The 20,820-nt window shown below is 40.2% G+C and overlaps 1 protein-coding gene across 1 annotated transcript in view; it reads left to right on the top strand.

The window, feature by feature from the left end:
- mxi1 (max interactor 1, dimerization protein) overlaps nucleotides 1-20,820 on the top strand; it is a 45,868-nt gene that overhangs the window by 10,178 nt on the left and 14,870 nt on the right. Inside the window, exons 2-3 of the mRNA XM_069899384.1 lie at nucleotides 3,531-3,606; nucleotides 5,123-5,152. Coding sequence (XP_069755485.1) covers nucleotides 3,531-3,606; nucleotides 5,123-5,152 — 106 coding nt within the window. The remainder of the gene's footprint in view (nucleotides 1-3,530; nucleotides 3,607-5,122; nucleotides 5,153-20,820) is intronic.

Raw genomic sequence — 20,820 nt, 5'->3', positions numbered from 1 at the left:
TTTGCTGAACTGCATTGGGTATTGCAATGGAAAATGTTGGAAATATTCAGCAGGTCAAACGAGGACATAATTCATATTTTGGGTTGAATACACCTTATCATAACTGGGAAGGAGAGTATCAAGCTGCTGGTAAGTTGGGGAAAGGGCAGATAGGTTAACAATACTTTTTCAAGCAACTACAAGCAATAGAACATTCATCCTTTCAACTCTTGCCTTCTCAAGTCACCCAAACAGTGCTTCCAGGTGAAACTGTGACTTACTTGTACTTTTTACAATCAAGTGTTTTGCCTTTATTTTGTCTTTTCAACAATGGAGAAACCAAATGCAGATCAGGTGACTGCTAATCATGTACATTCATTTAACAAAACTTTCACCTGAACTTCCTGTTGCCTTTCGCAGGTTTCTTCATCTTATCAAAATGATGAGTAAAACATCATTTGTGATGTTGGTTCAATTTTTCCATCTCCATTAGCACAGCCTGCCCTGCAGCCCTGCATTTTATTGTCCTTTTTTAGTCTCAAATGGTCTTCATTTCAGAGCTATTATGATCAAATAACCACATTTTCCCTCCCTAACTGCCTCATTAGCCCATATTTTACATGTCTACAGGGTATCCCTAGTCTCACCCAGAGATATTTTCTTTGTCCTCTATATGTCCCTTTTCCATTATTCCTGAAACTTTTTATTAAAAAAAAAGCTAACTTTTTTTCCACTCTTTCCTGGGTCTGATGAAGGTTTTAAACTAAATGGTTCTCTATTTCTTTTTCTATAAATGCTGCCTGGCCTGCTGAGTACTGTATTTCCAGTATTTACTGTTTTATTTTAGATTTAGAACATCTGCAATTGTTTGAGTTTCATTATGTACGACCTTCCATGGTGCCCCCAAGTACGAATTCTCATTGTTGTAAACAAACCATTTTACAGCCTCACCCTTTATTATTCTGTAACTTCTTTCAGCACACTTAACCTGAGATCTTAAATTGTCTCACCAAAGATATTTGCCTCTGCACTTCATTCTCTTTTAAAAACTCTCCAAAAGTATCTATGAATAGGCTTCTGGTCATCCCATTTCTTGTGTTTTTATTTTGATTAATTGTTAATTGGGTGGTCAGCCTTAGATATTTTTCTCAGTAGAATACAAGCTGTTTTTTTTAATTGTTAATAGTACTGAGATGAGAAGACAAATCTTCAAGCAGAGGGTGGTGTATCTTTGTCTGTGGAGCATCAGTTATTGAGTTCCTTCAAAATAGATCATTCAAATGTCTAGATATTATGGGAGACGGGCATGGAATGCAGGAAAATCATGGGAATAGAAGATCAGCCATGATCTTGATGAATGAGAAGCATTCCTTTTGTTTCTATTTCTTTTGTTTTGTTAAAATGAAATTAATGTAATACGTTGCAAAGTTAGAAAACCAAAGAATTAAAAATATGATTCGTATTATAATTTGTATATCATTTGTTTAATGGGATTGTATAAACTAAGCTGCTGGAGCCCATTGTCAGTGAATAATGAGAAGGTTTTAAGGATACATTTAACAAAGTTTTGTCTGACCTGTACTTGCAACTAATTAGATAAATCAAAAGCTTATGGCAGATCTGTACCTCTGGACTGCTGCTAAATTACTGAGGCCTTTATTTAGTGGCCAAGTTGAATACTGAAATTTGGTGGCATTAATTGAAGCCCAGATGAGTGTTGATACTTTAAGAAACTTAACTGGTGGTTAAACAAGCCATGGCTACTGTTGAAAAATTAATGAGTGGGAAGGAGAGCTCATCATGGCTCAGTTCTGCTGCGGTCTGTTGCCTCACCTAACCTAAGCAATGGGCTTCAACAGGGTGAGCTAAGAAGGGATCCACAATTGAAAAGCGTTTGCCTGAATTATAGCGATGTGACCTGAGAATGAATTTGGGATGGCCCTCTCTATGCTAAAGTACTGTTGTCGCACATTGCTAGTTGGCATTTGGTGTTAGGGTTAACTTATTTACATCCATTGTGTTGCTTTTTTTAAAAATCTCAGGCAAGTAATGAACTTTGGTGGACTATCATAATCAATCAACTAGGACTTTAATATGATTCTGAGCTGTTCACAGTGAGAAGTTTTTGTGTTCAATGCCTGCACTGTGACTCTATTTAAAGTAGAATCAAGATTAGAACAATAGAAAATAGCTGCAGAGGTTGGAATCTTGAGCAAACAATGAGAAGCAAGATGAACTAAGGCCAGGTAACATCTGTGGGTATAAGTGGAAAAACACAGGTTTCTCTTGACACTGTGGTTAAGTGAAAAAACACACACAAATGCTGGAGAAACTCAGCAGGTCAAATAGTGCCTTTATATAGCAAAGGTAAAGATACATCACCAACATTTTGGGCTTCAGCCCTTCATCAAGGTGGGTGGATGTGGTCATTTGGGTTGGGGCCTTTTTCAAGACTAAAGTAAGAAGGGATGAATTGTATACATGAAGGGGGAAAGAATCTTGGTAGGGTCGATAGGGTATTGGATAGAAGACAGAAGAGGACTACCTGTCATCCCATCTTACTTTGGTCTCAGAATGGGTTTTAACCCAAAACATTGACTGACCATTACTGCCCATGGATTTTGCCTAACCTGCTGAGTTCTTCCAGATTCTTATAATTTGCTTGAGACTAGTTAAAGTTGGGTCTGCAGGCTGTGGTCATTGGTTGAGAGAAACTGCTGCTCTTGACACAGTGTAATTGTGGAATGAACTCTATCTATTAGTCATAATGTACCTGATCTATTCCATGCATCACCTCAAATAAAAGTAGGATTGACCATTATGAGCTTTTTTTGGCTCTCAAAAGTCTTTGACTTCGTCAATCAAGAAAACGGTAGAACACTTGCCACATTTAATTTAGATATACAGCATGGTAAAATGCCCTTTGGTTCACAAGTCCATGCTGCCCGATTACACCTAATTGACTTACAACACCCGGTATGTTTTGAATGATGGGAGGAAACTAAAGCTCCGGGGGAAAACCCACACAGACATGGGAAGAACGTACAAACTCCTTACAGATAGAGCAGGATTCAAACCCCAATCACTGGTAACCATTGCGCTAACTGCCACACTAATTGGCTAAATGCTGCCAAATTGGCTGCTGTCAGAAGTTTGTCTCCATCTTAACGAAGTTAACATGAAATTTGTGATCTTAATAGGTTCATAACAGAACCAATCTCAGAATGGTGTCCGGCAAAGTTGTGCTTCCACCCCAAAACTTTCTTCAATCATTCTTGGTATACTGCTGCACCTCCCCTCCAACAAGCATCGCCATGGAATTTATATTGTCTCCACTGCAGAATAAAGGTCACCATAACCTTCATCATCAAGTTGTATGACGCAGGTTCAGAGGCTGAGCTCCAAGTCATGACGACTCAATCATTAGTCTCGCAATCACACTAGGCCTTACACTTAACATGTACAACAAAAAAAAACTCGTCCAAATCCAGTGAGAAAATAAATTATTCAATATCATCTCCCTCTTCCAGACCAACATCCTCCGAATTGAGATCCTAATAGCATTCAGCTGGCTATTTTGCTCTGGGTATGTTATTTGAATATTGAAAGCTCAAGACCATTTTCAGAGTGAGTAATTGTTAGGAAAGGTTTAATGGCTATTGTTTGTACTGAAATGCATTTTTAATGTTCTATTTTGGTACGCATTTTTTGGTAATGTTCATGAATTTATCTGCATGAAAAAAGGTTGCATTATTTAACGTGATAGAATTTTGCATTTGGCTTTGTGTAAACCTCTTGGACCCTTGCTGCAGCTTATGATGTATTTTTTTTCCAAAATATATCGATTGAGCGTCAAAACAACGTTGTTCACATTGTGCAGATGTATGTTCTGCTTTTTATTTTACAGAAACTAACATACATATATATAAATATTCACATACACCCTTAGGTATTCACCAGACTCCCCATTCCCTGACCACCTTGGCACCTTCGCTGACAATGTCTTTGGTATATTACCAATTATACTAGCGCTTATATCGAACAGTAGACATTTACTCTATAAGCACTAAAGATGGGTCCATCATTTAATGACCATCTTTAATTGCCCATGTAAAAGTAGTTCCAGGATTTTGACTCAGCAATGATGGAAAAAACTGAACTATTATCAAATAAGTGGATGTTTAAATTGAAGGATAGCTGCAGGTAGTTTTATTGCAATATACAGATTGCTGTCAAAGGAATTAAGGGTGTGAATTGGAATTTTAGAATTTAACATAATTCATCTAGGACTCTAGCATGAATATCCTTGTATTGAATTGATCTGAGAATCCTCTTTGAGTGGCTTATGACCGTCACCAGTGGTTTTCCATTTCCTTTACTTTTACCAGAAATTCCTTGAGGACTTGTTCAATCAAAATTTGCATTAATTTTGAGGTAGTACCTTTTCAGCATGACTGAAATTCAGACCTTCAGTTTATGGGATACAATATTATGATATGGAACTAGAAGACATCTTGTTTTTGTTTTGGGCACCCTTTGTTGAACATGCACATACATATGCCAAAATACTGCTGTCCTCCTATTAACAATTCCTTCTTCAGCCAGGAGTTGGTATTTTTATCCAATGATTCACATTTGTGGTTTGCCATTCAGATTTTGTTTTTGATTTGGTAAGTTTTTTACATTAGTCTTGCTTAATGTACTTCTCGAAAATGAACAATATAATTTACAATCGATCATCAAGTTTAACTTCTATTCAGAAAGGCCCAAGATTCACTTTTAACTGTGCTGAGGAAGTTGAACTTGGTAAAGGAACTCTACTTGGCCTTGACCTCCCTGGCTTATGAAGTGAACATCCATCAGAATTCCTCCCTCTAGTAGATGCCCAGTTGCTGAGAAGTTTTATATAAAAGTATTGTGTGAAGACCGGATCAGGCTTATCAGTGATTTCTCCAATAAATCATGTAGCATGTTTAAATGTTTGATCATATAATCAAAATGCACAAATCAATATTTTTTTAGAAGAGATGATCATTGGAACAGGCGGTAAAAGACCTATTAATTACGTTCAGATGTGACAATTCACTGGTCCAAGTGATGTTTCCAGAAGTGTTAAAGTAACTGCTAAATTTCTGTCTTGCAGATCTACACACAATGAATTAGAAAAGAACCGGTAAGTCACTGACGAATAAGATGCTACTCAGTTATGTCATCTGTAATGACCGTGAACATTTAATTTTTAATGGAAAAAAAAACGGATTTTACTCTTAAAATGAAGAAAGTTGTACTAAACTTGCCACACGTTGAACCTTGAGGGAAACTTTAACCCCTCCCCTTACAAACCAGCAAATGCAATACAGGTCTGATCTCCTTGAACTGGAAAATATGAATGCAGTCTATACATTGTTCCCCCCACCACCACCACCACATACTGAACTCTGACTGGGTCACATGGTTGTTGTTGCTAAGGTGTCAGATTACCGAGGCACTGTTGGTGAGCTATTGTGAAGTGGAATTAAAACCTATAGGGTTATATTATTACAGAAGCAGAAATGTTATTTATCCCAGAGCAGCCACCCATATACTCCAATTTTTCACTGAAATGGTAACACTAGAGTGGTATAGAACATTGCAATGTTCTAGAGACCTCACTGACCTCAGGAAGGATGACAAATTTTACAGATTTTTTTTATTGTTGATTAACAAAAATCTGGTTATGATTGTTGCATTTTATTTAATACCAGTAGAAGCACAAGAAGAGATTTTCATCCAATAATTCTGTGCATTATTTCAATTTTTCTTGAAGCGAAAAGCACTGTCTGTAAGGAGTTTGTACGTTCTCCCGTGTCTACATGAGTTTCCTCCGAATGTTCCATTTTCCTCCCACCCTTCAAAACGTGTTGGGGTTGTAGGTAGGGTGGTTAGATGTCCAGGTTTAGGCCAGACAGACTGGCTTTTGAGCCACCTTGAGCTGGATGTGAATTTGTCTTCCATTCGGGGGTATAGGGAAGTGGCGTCCTAGGGTCTGTAGGGTGTGTGCGTCATTTTTTCTTCTTGCTCGCCTGCCCAAGTGCCAACCAGTGCATGCATGATAGATTGGAGGGCTGGCTGGTGCATGCACAGTGGATCACTCGTATCAGCATGGGGTATAAGCATGCATATATGTGAGTTTTGTCAGAGGGAGGGGGAAGTGAGAAGGCGGTGCACGGAGGTCCATGGCAAGTAAGGCACCCCCCTCTGCTGAAAGATTCTTCAAACGGTAGCTTGTGCCCGCCCCTCGCAGTTACCCAAATGCCCCACTGCTATAGAAATGGCCACCCTAGTTGTAGGTCAATTGAGTGGCACAGGCTTGTGAGCCAAAAGGGATTGTAACCATGTTGTAGGCCTAAATTAAAATAAAAAAAACACTTGGTCAAATGTTGCCTCGATGTCAAGAGTTATTACTCTCATTTTACCTTTGATCCACATGTGATGATGCTATGGCCTAATTTTTGGTTTCAAATTGGAAGCTTTCCTGTTTGTGTTTTTTTTTATTGTTGAAGGTTTTCTTGATCATGTTAACATGATCTTTATTCAACAGTGAGGTCTGGAGTGAGTGGTCCGGTGAACAAGTAAAAACAAAAAATGTTTGAAACACTTAGCAGGTCAGGTGTCATCTGTGGAAAGAAAAAACAGTTAATATTTTAGTTCCTGGACTCATTAGAATTTGAAAGACAAAATAATGTAGTTTTCATATACAAAGAAGATGGGGAAGAGTAGAACAAAGGGAATATTTCTGAAAGGGGTGAGACGAATGAGTAAATATAGCAGTCAAGTGGCAGTTAGGATCTGATTATGTTTCTTTGTATGTAGATGTTGCCAACAGGAATGCCGTATGACCCCCTTTGCATGCTGGACTAAGCGAGTAGAAAAAAAATGACAGGGAGAAATGACCAATTCTGGTTTGAAGAGCAAACTAGATGGAGTTTACCTGAAGTTGGAGAATTCAGTTTTGAGTGCTGAACCTGTTTTTAACGTGTCTTCTTTGAATTGTCTATTGTGTATTGCTTTTGTTGTTAAAGACACACACATAATACTGTTTTGTAGTTCAGTAGGTTGATACATCCTTTAAGTATGCCTGGTTTTGCTTTTGGGATACCCTTCTAGTTTTTCATTGAACTAGGCTGATCCTAGTCCATAGTTCAAGAAAGAAAATGGCATTTCAAAAGTGCAGATCATCCTTTCTGCAATGTCAGAGCAGGTCATGATATGTAAAACAAGTGGGGATTCAATAGCCCATTTGGAAATAAACTATTATTAATCATAGAGGTGCTGGTCTTCAGATAGCAGTGAGTAGAGGTTGTGACCAGGGATGAGGCAGCACTTCACAGAGCTCTTGATATTGTTCAACACAGAGAAGCACAAATTCATCAGCTGAGTGAGGACAGTAGGTGGAATCTAAGGAGTTGGTGTCCTTGCACAGAATGTGATTGATGTCTGGAACTTGTTGCCAGAAGAGGTGTGTAATCAGATAAAATTACTGTGTTTAAAAGCATTTAGTGAGCTACTTAAATAGCCAAGGCATATGCTGATAATGCAGTAAATGGGATGAATGTAGATAGGCAAAAAGATCAGCATTGAAAGTGGTGAGCTGAAGGGACTTTTTTTATGCTGTATGACATTATGACTAGAACTAATATACATTTGTTGTTCATGCTTGGTTTTTTTGTCATATATGCTCCAGCTGCTGCGATAGCTGTGGATGCTAGTATCGAAATGGACGCTTTCTGTCAACGTGCTGTTGAATACGTTACTCAATTGCACATTTCCTGGCCCAGGTAGAGCTGCAAGCTTTGTGGTTTCCTGCATCAGCATGACATTAGCTGTGTTTCCAACATTTTTCACTCCAGAGGTGTCCTTGGTTTCAGTCAAGCAGTTCAAACTCTGCTTCCCCATGATGAGTAGACATAGTTAAAAGATGCATCAAATCACACAGCTGCTGATTGCTACCTTGCGTGGCCATATACAAGCACCTCCACTTTAAATGAGCCTCCATTCATCAACCTTGATGCAAAGGCATTTTCTATGACTAAAATACAAAAATATTTGGCACGTTATTTATTTAGTTCCGATATTCATGATTCCTGCTCATTTGGACTGATAATCAACAATAAAGTGATGGCAAAGTGAGAGTTGGGTCATGTTTTGGTAAATGGTTTCTTTTTGTTTGTAAGCATTCCAGATGGATGAGATAATTGGTATGAAAAATTACATTATTATCTGAAATTGTCATTGATTATGCTCACAAGTTACTTGGTACCATCCACAGTGTTATGGTGAAGGAGTTTCCACTATGCTGTTATACGAGCATCGCTTACATTATGAAGATTTGCAAAATATTTCCAGTTATAATGACATGTGACTTTGAGGCCACATTGCATCTTGTCAAAGTTTCCAAGCCTTGTCCTCTTGGTGGAGGGGGTTTAAGACTTTATGCTTCTGGGAAATTCTTGATGTGTAGCTGACATTCATTCATAGATAAAATACAATGCTTCCAAATGATTTATGGCAGATGAATGAACGTTGATGGTATTAAATGAACCTGGAATTTCAGAGATGATTCCTTATCTGGAATTGATTCAAGCTTGTGCACACGATGGCAAGTAGAATCAGAGGAGAATGTTTTTGACAGGTTTGACTAGTGTCTTTAAGTACTGGGAAGTCTTTATGATAATCAGGCATTAATGCAATCAGAATCAATGCTGAGATTTCCTATTACTAGCTACGGTTATTCCTGGGCAGCAGAGTGCTGTGATGGTAACTTGCAACTTGTTATCCTTGCTGAGTGGTGGCATCATTTCGTTGCAGATGGTCACAGTATTTCTCTGTTGCAGTATCTCTCAATTCACTGAAGGAGATCAGATAACCCCAGAGAAGGACCCTTAACCTGGGATCCTTTAAACAAAGGTCCTTTGACCTGAAGTATTAACCTGATTGTTCTTTATGCAAAAGCTGAACGGTCTGCTGAGAAATTTTAGCAGTTTTTTAAATTACTTCAAAGAAAATCTTTCTTGATCATTACCTGCTTTCTTCCAATTCTTTGTCCTCCTCTACTCTCTTTTGTTGGTTTGCAGTGGGAAAGTGTGTCTGTGTGATGGCAAAATTGAGGAGGAAACACCAATTTTGAATTGAGGGCCATTCCTCAGAATTGCTACAGTGGTTATCCAAGGCAGCAAATTTTAATTTTGAGGATTGCAATGATTGTGTCCACCATATTCCGAGTTGGCTTCCCAGGCTTGAGTCAGGCTTCCACTTAGTCCATTGACCTCCTCCGGTGAATAGCTTTCTCTTTGGTCCCCTTACTCTTACTCATTGTTATGTTGAAAGCTTATTAGAGCCATTAAAGTACAGATAATGAACAATGAGAGGAATTGCATACAAATGGGGTCTAAAATGGTGTGTGCTTGAATTTCTATTTCTATATTTCTGAAGAAATGATTTTTTAATAACGTTCATCTAAGAGTTGATTGCTTATAAAGAATGCTGACCTTGACCTTAGCAGTAAGAGTACCCCTATATATGCGTGGTCCTCCATTTTCAAAACTTAATCAAGAATATCCTTTTGTAGTGAATGATTTGCTTATTAAACAAGAACAGTTTGTATTGATTACTTTGAAGGTGCATTAGTTGAAGCCCTAGAAATTCCTCTCACAACATATTAAAAAGTAACCTGTTTAGTTGATGATGGGCTTAATTTGTGTTGTAAGTAGCATTATGCCTATTTTCTGGGCCTTTTTGGCACCCAATGGGAAATTTGACTCCTGACTTTCATGACATTTTCTTTAACAAGGGATACGTTAATCCATTATTTACCTTGGGGATGCTTTATAAACCCATTAGTTTGAGGAACTGCAGTTTTTGTTAACGGCCAACTTTTATTGACCCTACTTTCCCAGGAGCAGTGCTTTTTAAATAGGCAACAATCGTTGGATTTTTTTTGCCAGTGTGTTTCTGAACACTTTAGTCTCTATCTTAACAAATTGTACTCATTTAGAGTCTTTCTTGCATCTTCATGTTTTTTTCCGGACACTTATTTCCAAAAGAAATCTATTGATCAGCTAGCACTTGTGTTGCATAATGGCATAGAGTTGGATTGTGGAAGTGCTCATTACCCAAGACATTTCTTTCCAGACTGAAACCTTCACAATAACCTCCTTACAGAAGAATTTTCATGCTGTCTTGAAGGATCTTGTTTGCTCCCTTTCACAAAGAACTTGCATCTTGTAGGGAATTTTTTCCAGTAGCCCAAGACCCTCAAAACTCTTGAGCACAGTCTGACTCTTCATTCCCATACCTGGAGCAACATTTCATATTGCTGAATGAACACTTCTTGTATTTTACATACTGTATGTCCTTTTTGAGGCCTGGTTTTTGACATTGAATCTGCAAGTCTCAGGAACATTTTGGAGTAGATGAATGGAATAGTGCACCCAGAAGACACTGTTATTATGCTATTTCTTTTTTTAAAAAAAACACACATCAGGGTGACACACTTCAAGAACCTCCAATCTGGACCAATTGTCAAAAGAGATGAGTGAAAATCTCACCACTGGGAAGCTCATATTCAGCTAATTAAATAGTCTGAAGACAGTGCTCTTTGGAAAAAGCCAATGTTTGGAAATGGTAGCTACTAAACTACCAATTAATTGTTTTTTTTAAAAATAAAAGATAATTAATTAGCACCTTATAGTGAAGAAAATTGTTCTTTCATAGTCTAGTTTGTGTGTAACTGCAAACCCACAGCAACATGGCTACCTCTATGGCCATCTAGTTGTACTAAATTATTGGAAATAAAAGTATATAGTGATAATAAAATTGGATCACATCATTGAAATTGATTTGGACATGACATAATGAGTCCAGGTCATGTACACGAGCAATTTCTTATTTTAAAACCTATCGGTTCATTCCTAAATGGAGGCATGCTGGTGCAGCAGGAACTGTGTTCATTCCTAATCTTGATACCATCTGTGCTGTTTTTATTTTTGCTCAGTAACCATGTGGGTTTTCTCCCTCATCCCAAAGATGTGTTGGTAGATTAATTGACTTTAGTACATTCTCTCTTGAATATTAGTAACAAGGGCATTTATGAGAGAGAATAACTTGCAGGGTACAGTAAACAGGGTGAGGGGTAATCAGACTATTAGTATTGCATGCCAGCAGCTGACGTAGACCAAAATTATCAAGTGACCTCCTTTTGTATTATTATAAGATAAAAAATCAGGACACCTGCCCACAGAATTAGTCGGTCAACAACCTGACATAAAAATGATCAGAGTGCAAACATTTGAGTTGTAGAACTGGAGGAGATTATAGAGATGGGGAAAGGTGATGCCAAGGGCTGATTTAAAAACCGTACAGCATATATTACATTTGCAGTGATAATCGTGGTCACCTGAGGAATGTGTTCATCATGCAGTGCTCTCTGAACTTCAGGAATGAACAGGTTTGGTGATGGCCTGGATTAGATTTCCTTTTCAGTATATATAAAATCTGCCTCAGTCATTACACTTTTTCAGTGCTGACAAGACTGCTATTGGGTTGAGTGCCATTTTGGCCTCTCTGCAAGGCCTTACAGACTTTTCGCCTACTTGTGACATGGCACTAGAAATATTCAATGTTTTAAAATTTGATTCCCATGCACTATTTCTCTTCCATTATCATTTTTCTTGGGTGACATTTTTTCAATGAAGGCAGAAATTCACAACCACCTTTAGGGGTGGCATGGTTGCTTAGCAGTTAGAACAACGCCTTTACAGTGCCAGCAATTGGGACCAGGATTCGAATTTCATGCAGTCTGTAAGGACTTTTATGTTCTCCCTATGTACGAGTGGGTTTTCCCTGGGGGCTCCAGTTTCCTCCCACCCTTTAAAATGTACAAGGGTGTAAATTAATTGGGTGTAAATTGGGTGCCATGGACTCATGGGCCGAAATGCCCTGTTACTGTGCTGTATGTCTAAATTTAGTTTGACAGCACCAACTTTAGTCAGGTGCTTGAAGTTCAAGACCATTTCCAGCATAAAGCTCATGGTCCATTGGGCATCAATGAGTCTTGCCCTCCAAAATGTAGCAGAGACATAAACTACGGTATCACCTTGGGATGTGCCACCAATGTTGTTTCTAAACAATCCTCCAAATTCTTTTGACAGCCTGAGCAATCTAACTTCGTTTTCTCCCACTGAGGCTAATTTCATGTTGTTGGCAACAAGATGTATGCAATATCGTTCATATGCTCTATACCAGAACCTTGAAGCAAGAAGTTTTAGTTTCACCACGGCAAAACATTATTTAGATAGGATGTTTTCAAAGTGTCCTTGAAAAAAGTATAACATTCACACCAAATTCTTAGTCCATGACCATTCAAATGGAGAAAGATCCTTTGGGACAGTGTTCAGCACCTCTGATCGTATCATGAGGATTTGGAGCTTTAGCTAAGAATGGGAAGGATGACAGTACCTCCTGTATTAGCCACTCAACTACCCCAGTAAATTCCTCCTCCTCTACTTGTAACAGAGTCTATGGATCCCACATTTGGCTAATTAACATCCTGGCCAACTGCATCACAGTGTGGTATGATTACTGTGGAGAATTGGGTCAGAGGTCAATCCACATAAGAGCTGCAGAGGGGATTAGATGGGTCTCTCTCCACTTCTCGCCCCCCCCCACCCCTTCACCTGCCCTTATCGACATGATCAATCGGGATTGTTGAATGAAGAGGACTCGCAAAATCGTTGAGGACCCCTATCACCCACATTCAGCATCTTGTTGGGAAAAAGACAGATAATCTTAGACAATATCAGGAGTGCTTCCCAACCAAACTAATGGTTAATAGCTTAGGACAAGAAATCCTGGTGCTTCTGACCTTGAATGGGAACAATGCATTTACCTCTGGTTTTAGTAAGCTTTATATTAAAAGAGATAAAATGTATATTTAATTTAACCACGATCTTTCTTGAGTAAGGAAGGCAGTTAAGTCCATGAGGTGAAAAGAGCATGTATTGTTTGAGCACATAATAATGTTTGGGCAACAACCTAAATATATAAAAGTTGTTTAGACACTCAGGTTTCCTTTCTGCGCATTTAAAATCCAGTCTTGGTTGCATGGATTCATGATTTCTTGACCTAACGTATCCTTGTTTGATTTGTTCCAACTACAGTAAAACCCCTGGTACTGGTACCTACTTGGTACCAAATGAATTTTCCAGTTGCTTGAGACTCATTCTTACAATGCCTAACTAATATACCTGTATTAAGAATAAACAGTTTAAAAGAGAAAAATACTGTACTTGCACTGGAAAAAAAAACTTCACTTAGATGAATATATAAGCCTTAAAGCAGTGGTTCTCAACCTTTTTTTCCCACTCACATTTTTTTTTTCTTTGGCTTGGCTTCGCGGACGAAGATTTATGGACATACCACTTTAAGTAATCCCTATGACATCGGTGCTCGATTACTAATCGCAGAGCACCGATGGCAAAGGGAATACTTAAAGTGGGATGTGAGTGGAAAGAAAAAGGTTGAGAACCTCTGTTTTAAAACGTGTTACTTTATTTTTCAGTCACATTCTTTGAAGACATTTAACCGTGGCTGCATCTGCAGGTTCTTCCTCCTTCATGGTGCCACCTGAAAGACAAAACAATAACATCATCATTAACCCCCCCCCACCCCACACCAAGTTTACAGATAAAGCCTGACTAATATACTTAATAATGATAAAGTCCGTGATAAGGAGACATTTTAGGAGCCAAACTCCCCTACTGCGAGCAGCATCAACCAGCTCTTCATCCTGGTGAAGCCATTTATTTAAACATAGCTTTATTCAAACAGCTACTACATGCAAAGCGTGGCCAAGACACTCCGCTGACTGAATATTTGCTCCCATCTTCGCCGAAGATTTGTGTGTTATTTCAGATAACATTTACTTTTACAATTTTAAACTTTTATTTATATTTTTATTTATTCTTGTTTGTTTCACCTTTCTATTTATTTATTTATTTTGCCACTTGCTTGAATTTCAGTTAACAGGATTTTTATTGTATTTTGGCTCTCTACCTTGGTCTCTAAATTAAATAAAAAATGAATGTGAAAGAAAGTATTAAAAGTGCACTCCTGTGAGTGTGGATAAGGCTTGACTGAGTTATTTGGGAAGGATCCCTTTTCCACAACACTTTTCACCAATTATATAGAACACATTGAGATCTGATGGACTCTTGTCTTATGACTTGAACAGTGATCATGCCTTTTTTAAAGATTCCTTTATTGTCATATGCATAAAATACACAAAATGTGTTTCCTTCCTATAAAGACACACAAAGAGTGCCACCATCGAGATGAAAAAGAAGAGCAAAAGAGAATGCTGTCATCTCCTGTGCTGCTGTCCTTTTGAAGCCTCATGACCTCAATGGTGAACCTGAACTTCAGGCATCAGTTACCTTCCTCATTCCCTAATTCTGAACCCCCACCCCCCCATACAATTAAGAAGCTTTCATTGCCCAAGACTCTTCAGGATCCCTACTCACCAACAACACAGAAGCCAGTCTCCAGCAGCCTGTGATCTGGTGTGTGGCATTAGGCTGCCAAGCTCCATGTTTGTCCAGTGTTACAGTCTCCAGCCCTGTCATATCTTCAGCGAAGCACGGGGTGATTCTCCTGCTCTGGTGCTGTAACTCTTAATGTCAACCATAGGCATCATCATCTTGGGCATAAACACTGGTGGACCCTCAATGTCACAAAAAATGGCACCAGCCTGTTTCACAAGCAGGGCTGTCACGCAGGACAGCCAGGCAATAGAAGCCTGAGGAGTACAAACGACATCTCTGCACCTCCTGGGTCTACAGCAATGCCAGTGCTGCTGTTTTCAAACCCTGGTTCCTTAGGATGATTATTTAAAGAATTTGATGGATAACACAGCATTGCAGTGTTGTGAGCACCTAATTGTACTGTTTTGGAGGGAATTAAATGTTAAATGGCTTCTGCTGTTTTGCTATCATGGTTGAAAGTATAATTTTTCTTTATTTCATATTTGCGACCTAAACATTACTGGCAAGTAATTTATTGCCTGTTCCTAATTGCTTTTGAGAAAGTGATTGTGAGATATTATGATTCACTGCAGTGCTTTCTGTTGAAAGTACATCTATAGTTCTGTCTGGAAAGGAATTCCAAAATTTCGTGCCACTGGTTGTGGACCACATCTGACCTGACTAATGGTTTATTCAGTAAAATTAAAAAAAAGTAATCTTTTATTAAATTGTCCTTCCAACTGTATCAAAGTAGGTGCCTATTAGCTTTTGAGGTTGTTTTATTTTAACTCTGCCATTTTCAATTGGAGACTGGAATTATCAAGGGTGCAGTCAAGGATTATTAGATCACTTTGTAATTATATTAATTTGCAGAAGAATTGAATTATAAAATTGCAGATTTAGACTGAGAATCAGAGAATAAAAATGTAACAAATTTCCATGATTTTCCAGAAAAGAGCTTCATAGATAGATATTGAAGTTTGCTGGTGTTTGGTCTGATTGACACTAATTCAGCTCCGACAAGAGACCACTTTTGGCAAGCAGTGATGTTCCAAAATGTGTAATTTAAAAAAAAATCAATGCTTGCTGATGAAGAATGCACACAGAGGACAATGAGTAACTACATTCAGGACAACAATTTAGGAGTAAAAATAAAAAACATGTAATGGTATTTGACATTAAGGGTATTGTTCAAGCATTTTACAGTCCTGTAATGGTATTTGACATTAAGGGTATTGTTCAAGCATTTTACAGTCCTGTAATGGTATTTGACATTAAGGGTATTGTTCAAGCATTTTACAGTCCTGTAATGGTATTTGACATTAAGGGTATTGTTCAAGCATTTTACAGTCCTGTAATGGTATTTGACATTAAGGGTATTGTTCAAGCATTTTACAGTCCTGTAATGGTATTTGACATTAAGGGTATTGTTCAAGCATTTTACAGTCCTGTAATGGTATTTGACATTAAGGGTATTGTTCAAGCATTTTACAGTCCTGTAATGGTATTTGACATTAAGGGTATTGTTCAAGCATTTTACAGTCCTCGTGGTTTGGGAGTCCATACTTTTTTAGATGATATTTCTCAAGTCAAAGACTATAGAAATTATTCTTTAAAGATGGTCTTAGATCTATTTTGAAATCTTCACTCTAGATGAGGCATTGCAAATTTAACAGTGCTCTGTACATTTGTTTCCGGTATGTGGCCTCTGTGGTATAAACATAACAATCTGCATTGCCCGTATCACTTCCTTTTTAAATTTTGAAGTGGGTTTTTTGGTAGGTGAGAACAACCTTTTGATATACATCAATTTAATGCATAATTGGCTGAACAGATTGTGTTCTTGCAGGCAATAAAGTCAGAATTTTAAGCATTTTGCAATATTAATCTAAGCTAATAAGATGGTGTGAATGTATACAATTTATATTCTTTGGCTTTAATGACGATGTGCCATACTTGTACTTTAGTTTACAGCTTTCATCAAAGATTATCTTTGGAGCAGTATACGGAATTGTCCATATATGTGTTAATAAACATGGAATTAACTGATCTCTGTCAAGTTGGCACTCAGTGACCAGTGGTGCACTGCAAAGATTGGGACTTGGGTCCCCATTTTTCATAATTCATATCAATAATTTGGCTGAGGGAACAACATATGGCATTTCCAGGATTGCTGATGCTATTGAATGAGATGGGTTTGAAAGTACAGAAGGCACTGCAAGAGAATATAGACAGGCTGAGTGGCGACAACATGGCAGATGGATTATACTATGGAAAAATATGGAGTCATGTGTGCATATCACAGAAAAGCAGAGAATTAACGAAAAGATGAGAGTCTAGGTAGTGCTGATATTCACACTTTAGGTGTGCTTTTACACAAACCGCTGGAGGCCAACAAGCAATTAGGTGGGCAAATGGTATGTTAGCATTTATTCTAAGATTTGAATACAGGATGAAGGATTTAAAAAAAATATTGGTGAGATTGTATCTGATGTATTGTGTACTATTTTGCTTGCCTTACCTAAAATTGGATGTACTTGCTGCAGAGGGCAATGGAGCAAAGAAACATGAGACTGATTTCAGGTAATAGTGGGTTCAATCGTTTGTTTACATGAAGTCAACTTTGCACATTTCACTGTATTAAAACCCTACAAGAATATTTCCAAAGTGATTAGAATGGAAGGGTTAACCATGGCATGAAATATGTGAGCAAAACAGTAGTTAGTCCATTGTGTACATGCTGCTGGGCTCTGTTTTAAAAGCAGAGTTTGATCTTTACCACCTGAAGCATATTTGAGTTCTTTCTGAATCTGGTTTGCCAAGTTTGAGGCTCCAAATGGAATGTAATTGCGAAAGCAGTACATAGATAGAACTGATCTGGAATATTTTCACTGGCTTGAAACCATAAAGATGTAACTTGGGTGGATACTGATAGCTGTCGGAAAATGTATTACTTTTGTGACTACTTTAGTTAAAATGGTAGAAAAAAAACAGCTTTAAAAATATTATCTCATCATCCAAAAACTTCAAATTCAGTAGGTTTCTTTGAAATGGACATGCTAGTGTAATGATTTGGTCCTTGATTTTAAATTGTTAGAACATTTGTGTCATATCATGATCAGTGTTTTTAAATTGGTGTTAAAAGGGAAAATTAACTAACTTCAACAAATCAAAACCAAATGTACTACTAGCATTGAACTTGTAGGTGCTATGATTAAAACTGTGTAGTTGCACTAGGTAGGCAGTTAGCGAAAGAACCATGAAGAGTCGAAAGTGAGTTGAACCAACTGACTTTAATAGAACTCTCTCGTGTGCTTAAATCCATCGGAACCCGATGATACTTGTGACTCCTGGGATCTGTATGGCATCAGTCGCCAATCTATAGGCTTGCCCCCATACCCGGAGCTCTAACAGTCAGATTTGCTGCAGACTTGCCCGTGACTCTGTGAGCCAGTTCGCCTGTTGGCAAGCTGCCACACGTCACCCCCCCCCCCCCCACAAGAACTGGCGTTAGGAGGTGTGGAGTCCACAGCCAACACCTCTTCCGTCCATTTGGGTGGCCAACCTCATCAGTGTGGGGGTGGTGCAGTCACAGGGTGTTCCAGGTCTAGGTGTGCTGGCTTGAGGCGGACAGTGGTGAAGGTCTCATGGCCACTCATGTCGAGAATGCACATGGTTTAATTCTGACACACCACCTAGTATAGGCCCTTGTATGACTGCTGGAGTGGACTCCAGTGCATGCCCCTGTGGACAAAGACTTAGTCGTAGTCCTGGAGGTCCTTGGGGACAAAGGAAGATGTCGGGCCGTGGCAAAAGGTTGGGACAGGAGCTAGGGTTCCTACCTTCTCTTGGAATCTTGTGAGCACTTCTGCAGGTGTCTCCTCTATGTCATGGGTCGCTAGCACCAACTCACGGAATCATCAGTGGAGTGCTGTATACCATCTCTGCTGAAGACATGGCTAAGTCTTCCTTTGGAGCTATATGGATGCCATAAAGCACCCATGGGAGTTCGTCCACCCAATCCAGGCTTTGGAAGCGCGCCATTAGGGCTGACTTCAGGTGCCGGTGGACTGTGGATGGTTGGCTGTGGTATGGTGCAGCTGGGTCCCAAGTAGCTGTGCCAGTGCCAACCATAGGCTGGACGTGAACTGTGACATCCCCCTGTTTTTTCCCCCCTCCCCCACCCGGGTCTGAGGTGATGTTGGCAATTTGGCAACATGTGCAACCCAGCTCGCAATGAGGGCTCTGGCGCAGGACTCCGTGGCCGTGTTAGCAAGTGGTACGGCTTCTGGCCACCTGATGAACCTGTCGACCATTGTGAACAGGTACCTTGCGTTCCGAGAGACTGGCAGCGGACCGACGATGTCCACGTGGACAAGCTCAACCTCCTGTGCATCAGCTGGAAGGGTGGAAGGGGGGGCTTCATGTGCCTTTGGACTGGCAGTGTATTCATGTTTTGGCCCAGTGCCTAACCTGCTTGCATAGGCCGCACCAAGCAAATCTATTTGCCACCAGTTGGATGGTTGCCCAAATGGATGGGTGGGCCAACCCATGTAGAGCATCGAAAATGCGACGCCTCCAATCGGTTGGAATGATGGGCTAGGGTTGGCTGGTGGACATGTCACAGAGGAGCTTGCTGCTTGTTGGGCCAATGGGGATGCCCTCAAGTTGTAGACTCAAGACTGCAGTGCGGTAGACTGGCATTTCTTCGTCCAGCTGCTGTGCCTTGGCGAGCGCCGCATCGTCCAACCCTGGGGACAGGGAATGCACTGAGTGGATGGAGGTGTGAGACAATGCATTGGCCAAAACATTGTTCCCAGAGATGTGTTTGACAGTGGTGGTATATTCTGAGATGTACGGTGTGGCTGCCTTGCCATGATCAGATCATGGATCTGATACTTTGGCGAATGCAAAGGTGAGAGGTTTGTGATCCGTGAAGACCGTGAACTCCTACCCCTTAAAGAAATACTGAAAGTATGGCGGGGTAGAGGGCTAGCAGGTCCCTGTTGAATGCACTGTATTTCAACTCAGGTGCTGGCTGAAGAATGTGAGTGGTTCCAGCACCGCCGACTGCTGATTTCGAAGCATCATCCATGAGGTCTGTCGGCACATCCACCTGTGAGTGTACCAGGAGGGTGGCGTTTGCAAGGTCATCCTTGGCCTGCTTGAAAGCCACTGCTGACTCCATGTCCCAGGTGATTTCCTTGGCCTTGCCCGACATCAGGCTGAACAGGGGTTGGTCGCATGATTCGGGCAGCTGACGGTAGGAATCAGTGGTAAAAGTTGATCATGCCCTCGAACTCCTTGTCTTTACTGGGCCTGGCAAACTGGCATATGGCTTCAACTTTTGCCAGCAAGGGAACAGCTCCATGCCGCTCAATGCGGTGCCCAAGGAAATCAATGGCCGACAACCTGAACTGGCACTTTGCAGGGTTGATGGCCACCCCATATTCACTCAGGTGGTGGCAGAGTTGGCGCAGGTGCAGGTGTGAGCGGCTGATGATCAGGATCTCCTGTAAGAAGATGAAGACTAAATCCAAGCCGCCCCCCCCCCCCCACCAAATCCATGAGCTGATGGAACATCTATGCCACGTTCTTGGGTCGGAAAGGCATTTGAAGGAACTCAAATAGGATGAATATTGAGGGCCATCTTGGAGATATCGTTGGGGTGGACGGGAATCTGATTGATACCACGGACCAGGTTGACCTTGGAGAAGATGTGTGCCTCATGCAAATTGGCATATAAAGTCCTGAACGCAGGATACTGGGTAGCAGTCGGCCATGGTGGCATCATTGAGCCTTCTGTAGTCGCCGTATGGCCTCCAGCTGACTTGGACAACACATGTAGCGGAGAGGTCTGTGGACTGTCAGAGCTCTGGACAATCCCCATCTCCTGAACTCCTCCTTGGAGAGGTGGAGTTTGTCAGGCGGGAGCCTACATGCCTGGGTGTGTAGCAGTGGTCCTTGAATGGGAATGTTCTGCTGTATACCCTGCTTAGGGGCGTCTGTGGAGAACTGCAGTGTAATAATGGTTGAGAACTCTGCTAGTTCTCTGTTGCCTGACAAAGACACAGAATCCAGGTGAGGGGCCGGTAATCTATATTAATTCGATTCAATTGGAGGGTTCCCATTTGGAAGATGAGGTTTTGTTCCTCCAATTTGCAGATGGTCTCAGTCAGGCAGTGCATGAGACCATGGACAGACATGTCGGCAGGGAATGGGATAGGGAATTGAAATGGATGATCACTGGGAGATCTATGTTTTTGCAGTGGACAGAGCTGAG

The sequence above is a fragment of the Narcine bancroftii genome, chromosome 10 (assembly GCF_036971445.1).
Source record: "Narcine bancroftii isolate sNarBan1 chromosome 10, sNarBan1.hap1, whole genome shotgun sequence".
Taxonomy (NCBI): domain Eukaryota; kingdom Metazoa; phylum Chordata; class Chondrichthyes; order Torpediniformes; family Narcinidae; genus Narcine; species Narcine bancroftii.
The sequence above is the reverse complement of the archived record's forward strand: the minus strand, read 5'-3'. Positions and strand labels throughout refer to the sequence as shown.